General features: G+C 44.3%; 1 protein-coding gene across 2 annotated transcripts in view; it reads left to right on the plus strand.

Annotated features, from left to right (window-relative positions):
* prkn (parkin RBR E3 ubiquitin protein ligase) overlaps positions 1-4,119 on the plus strand; it is a 94,948-nt gene extending 90,829 nt beyond the window's left edge. Inside the window, exons 10-12 of one of the 2 annotated variants that reach the window (XM_029669701.2) lie at positions 1,571-1,657; positions 1,992-2,109; positions 3,922-4,119. In XM_029669701.2, the coding sequence (XP_029525561.1) occupies positions 1,571-1,657; positions 1,992-2,109; positions 3,922-4,031 (315 nt within the window). In that variant the 3' untranslated portion in view covers positions 4,032-4,119. Of the gene's footprint in view, positions 1-232; positions 502-1,570; positions 1,659-1,991; positions 2,110-3,921 lie in introns of those variants that run through there. The other variant, XR_003864474.2, reaches the window with a different exon arrangement.
* The last annotated feature ends 184 nt before the right edge of the window (positions 4,120-4,303 follow it).

Genomic DNA, 4,303 nt, shown 5'->3' on the forward strand with positions numbered 1-4,303 from the left:
ATTTAGAAGAGTTCCCAGTGCTGCTGTCACCCTCAGTTCAAAACTTCACATGTGCCATATGATTTTGTACTGAGACAGACACTGCAGTGTGCTGAATCTACATTACAATATGATATCAACCCAATACTGAGCAACAGCACAGGGCTGCACATCACTTAATGTTGACTTACAAAGGCTATGTCAGTTTTTGTGACTGTGTGTGTGTGTGTGTGTGTGTGTGTGTTTGTGTCAGTGCATGTGTGTATGTTTACCCTCTGAGGGTGCTGTCTGGGGTGCTGTGATCCGTTGTGTTGCTCAGTGAAGGGAGGCGAGGGGAAATAGGTTTGTCAGCCACCGGAAACCTGCTGCAACCCTTCATGAGTCTTCCACACTCCACTGGGCAGCTCTGTCTCTGTACCAGCCACGCAACCCACCCACTGGCCAACCCTCAACCCAGCCGCAAACCTTCGCCCCACCCGGCCCCCGGCCCAACTCGGCTAGACAAATGACTTCAACTTAGAGGTGAGGATTTTCTCCTGACCAAGAGACCTGATCAGGAGGAGAAGAGACCTGTCATAGGCTCTTGCTGTCATATAGTTATAATTTGAGTTTATTATAACCGTAGTGATATGAAGCTTCTGCTGAAGTGAGACTTAAGACAAGGTACTGTTGAATGTTGCAGAAAACCATTCAAAATGACTTCACAGACAATCAGGTCACCGTGCTACAGTGCAGTGTAGTGACGCATCCTGAGACTCCTCACTTCTCATCGCCTCGCATCTCAGACAAGCTTTGGCGCATACGCCACGGGCGTTTGATGAAGCGACTGTTCAGAGTTCTCTGCCGAAGATGATGATGGAGGCTCATCTGAGGGAAGAGTGGGAAAGAACGAGGGAGGGGGAGGAAGAAAGCGCCTGTCAGAAGCGCCCCTCTTCTCCCCTTGTCTCATCACAGGCGGCGCCATGCAGGAGTTTGGAAACAAAGAGGCGTCTGTCCCCCAGACCTGAGAGGAGAGCTGCTATCAGTCACACTTAAAAACAGCAGATAATAAAAGAAAGAAAGAGCGACAAGCCCCCCTCTCCTTCAAAACTCCAGCCCTTTTGATGAAGTGCAAAATCACTGTTGCGCTTCAAAAGATGGAGTCGAGCTAAAAATACAAAGCATATTTCTAGATTCCTAGTTAATCCCGGTTGTGGAAGGATTCGGTGTATATCAGCTCCCTACTTCCACATGCAGGCTGGGTGGCTCCTAGTGGGGGAGCGTATAGAGATGGCGCCACCCACTGTCTATCTTAGGAACTTGTATACAACCTGTGGGAGAAGATACAGCCAGTCATTAAATGCCTTGAAACCAGGGGTGCGTCTTAATAGTAAAAAAAAAAAAGAAGACAATCTCCACGTCTCCTTTCCTTCACCTGCAGTGTTGTGATTGAACTATACCGATGTAAGCAAATTCATGGCTGGTGTCCATTGGAAAGGAAAGGGAGCCACTATAGAGTATTAAGAAGCTTCCCAGTTCAGGTTCAGTTCAGGTTCAGTGTGACTAAATGGGATCATATTATTAAGGCAACATTTTGTGTGTCTTCTTTCAGTTTGTGTTCTGCCGTGACTGTAAGGAAGGATTCCATGAGGGGGAATGTCATGTGAGGTCATCACCTGTCTCAGGAGGAGCCCTGCAGGTAACTGAGCCAATCAGCTGTGTGCTGCTCACTGTTGCACTGTCTCTGCTGCCCCCTACAGTCCACATGGCCAGCATTAGTATCTAAAAAGGCGACACTGAAACATACTTGTAATGGCTCATAATTCAGAGTTGTGAGTAAAGATTCATTTTGAGATATTATATGTTTGATGTATGACTCGAGTTTTAAAACATGCCACAAGATGGCATTCCTAAATCAACCAAATTTCAGCACACTATTCACTGTATCCACTCAAGAAATAAACCCCCAGTCTCTCACACCCCCACCCCTGGCCTGGTCTCTCTTTACTCTCTCCCTTGACCTCCCGCCCCAGGGTTATGTAGTGGACGAGGAGGCAGCTCTTCAGGCTCGGTGGGAGCAGGCCTCGCAGGAGACTATAGACGAGACCACCCGTCCATGTCCACATTGCAAGGTCCCAGTGGAAAAGAGTGGTAAGGCACTGCACATCCCTCCATCTCACTCCATCCATTTTCTGATCCTTATTCCAATATATACGTACACTACCGGTCAAAAGTTTTAGAACACCTACTCATTCAAGGGTTTTTCTTTATTTGTACTATTTTCAACATTGTAGAGTAATAGGGAAGACATCAACATGATGAAATAACACATATGGAATCATGTAGTAACCAAAAAAGTGTTAAACAAATCAAAATATTTTTTATATTTGAGATTCTTCAAATAACCAGCTTTGCACATGATTGGCATTCTGTCAACCAGCTTCATGAGGTTGTCACCTGGAATTCATTTAAATTAACAGGTGTGCCTTCTTAAAAGCTAAATTGTGGAATTTCTTTCCTTCTTAATGTGTTTGAGCCAATCAGTTGTGTTGTGACAAGGTAGGGGGGTATACAGAAGATAGCCCCATTTGGTAAAAGACCAAGTCCATATTAAGGCAAGAACAGCTCAAATAAGCAAACAGTCCATCATTACTTTAAGTCATGAAGGTCAGTCAATCCGGAACATTTCAAGAACTTTGAAAGTTTCTTCAAGTGCAGTCGCAAAAACCATCAAGCGCTATGATGAAACTGGCTCTCATGAGGAACGCCACAGGAATGGAAGACCCAGAGTTACCTCTGCTGTAGAGGAGAAATTCAGCAGAGTTACGAGCCTCCGAAACTGCAGCTCAAATAAATGCTTCAGAGTTCAAGTAAGAGACACATCTCAACATCAACTGTTCAGAGTAGACTGGGTGAATCAGGCCTTCATGATCGAATTGCTGCAAAGAAACCACTACTAATGGACACCAATAAGAAGATGAGACTTGCTTGGGCCAAGAAACATGAGCAATGGACATTAGACCGGTGGAAATTTGTCCTTTGGTCTGGATTCCAAATTGGAGCTTTTTGGTTCCAACCACCGTGTCTTTGTGAGATGAGGTATGGATGAATGGATGATCTCCGTATGTGTATTTCCCACCGTAGAGCATGGAGGAGGAGGTGTTATGGTGTGGTGGTGCTTTGCTGGTGACACTGTGTGATTTATTTAGAATTCAAGGCACACTTAACCAGTATGGCTACCACAGCATTCTGCAGCGATACGCCATCCCATCTAGTTTGGGCTTAGTGGGACTATCATTTGTTTTTCAACAGGACAATGACCCAACCCACCTCCAGGCTGTGTAAGGGCTATTTTACCAAATAGGAGAGTGATGGAGTACTGCATCAGATAACCTGTCCTCTACAATCCCCCGACCTCAACCAAATTGAGATGGTTTTGGATGAGTCGGACTGCAGAGTGAAGGAAAAGCAGCCAACAAGTGCTCAGCATATGTGGGAACACCTTCAAGACTGTTGGAAAAGCATTCCAGGTGAAGCTGGTTGAGAGAATGCCAAGAGTGTGCAAAGCTGTCATCAAGGCAATGGGTGGCTATTTGAAGAATCTCAAATAAAAAATATATTTGTTTAACACTTTTTTGGATACTGTATGATTCCATATGTGTTATTTCATAGTTTTGATGTCTTCACTTTTCTACAATGAAAGTAAAATAGTAAAAATAAAGAAAAACCATTGAATGAGTAGGTGTTCTAAAACTTTTGACTGGTACTGTATATGTTCTATATCTACATTGTTTTCGATATGCCCTGTATTTCTCCAACCCCTTAACCCCCCTCCCTCCGCAGTGGGAACAACACTGTATAATAGATTTCAAATCCTTTCATACATTGTCCTTTTCCCAAGCTTAGTCTTCTCTTCTCCTTTTTGCCTGTCTGTAAAGTTGTGTTTTTATACTGTGTTCCCAGGTGGCTGTATGCACATGGTGTGTCCCCGTGCCCAGTGTAAGTTTGAGTGGTGCTGGATCTGTCGTGTGGAGTGGAACAGGGAGTGTATGGGCAACCACTGGTTTGGCTGACTCTGAGACCTCAGAAAGGCCCTGCCGCCACTCAGGAATACGTACCTGTTTAAAAGACTCAATAAAGTTGTGCCCTGACCTATCACAATCTCTTAATCAGTGACCTCATTTGCCTTCAGTCACATTAGATAAATGCACAATGGTTGTCCGGCTTTAACTGGACAATATAAAGGATTTACACTTCATTTTTTCCTTCTTGTCAAAAGTTGTCTCTGTGTCCATTGTACATCACAACCTTGTTATAAAGAATACAATGTTGTCTGTGTTTATAT

Source organism: Oncorhynchus nerka, linkage group LG10 (genome assembly GCF_034236695.1).
Source record: "Oncorhynchus nerka isolate Pitt River linkage group LG10, Oner_Uvic_2.0, whole genome shotgun sequence".
In the NCBI taxonomy this organism is placed as follows: Eukaryota; Metazoa; Chordata; class Actinopteri; order Salmoniformes; family Salmonidae; genus Oncorhynchus; species Oncorhynchus nerka.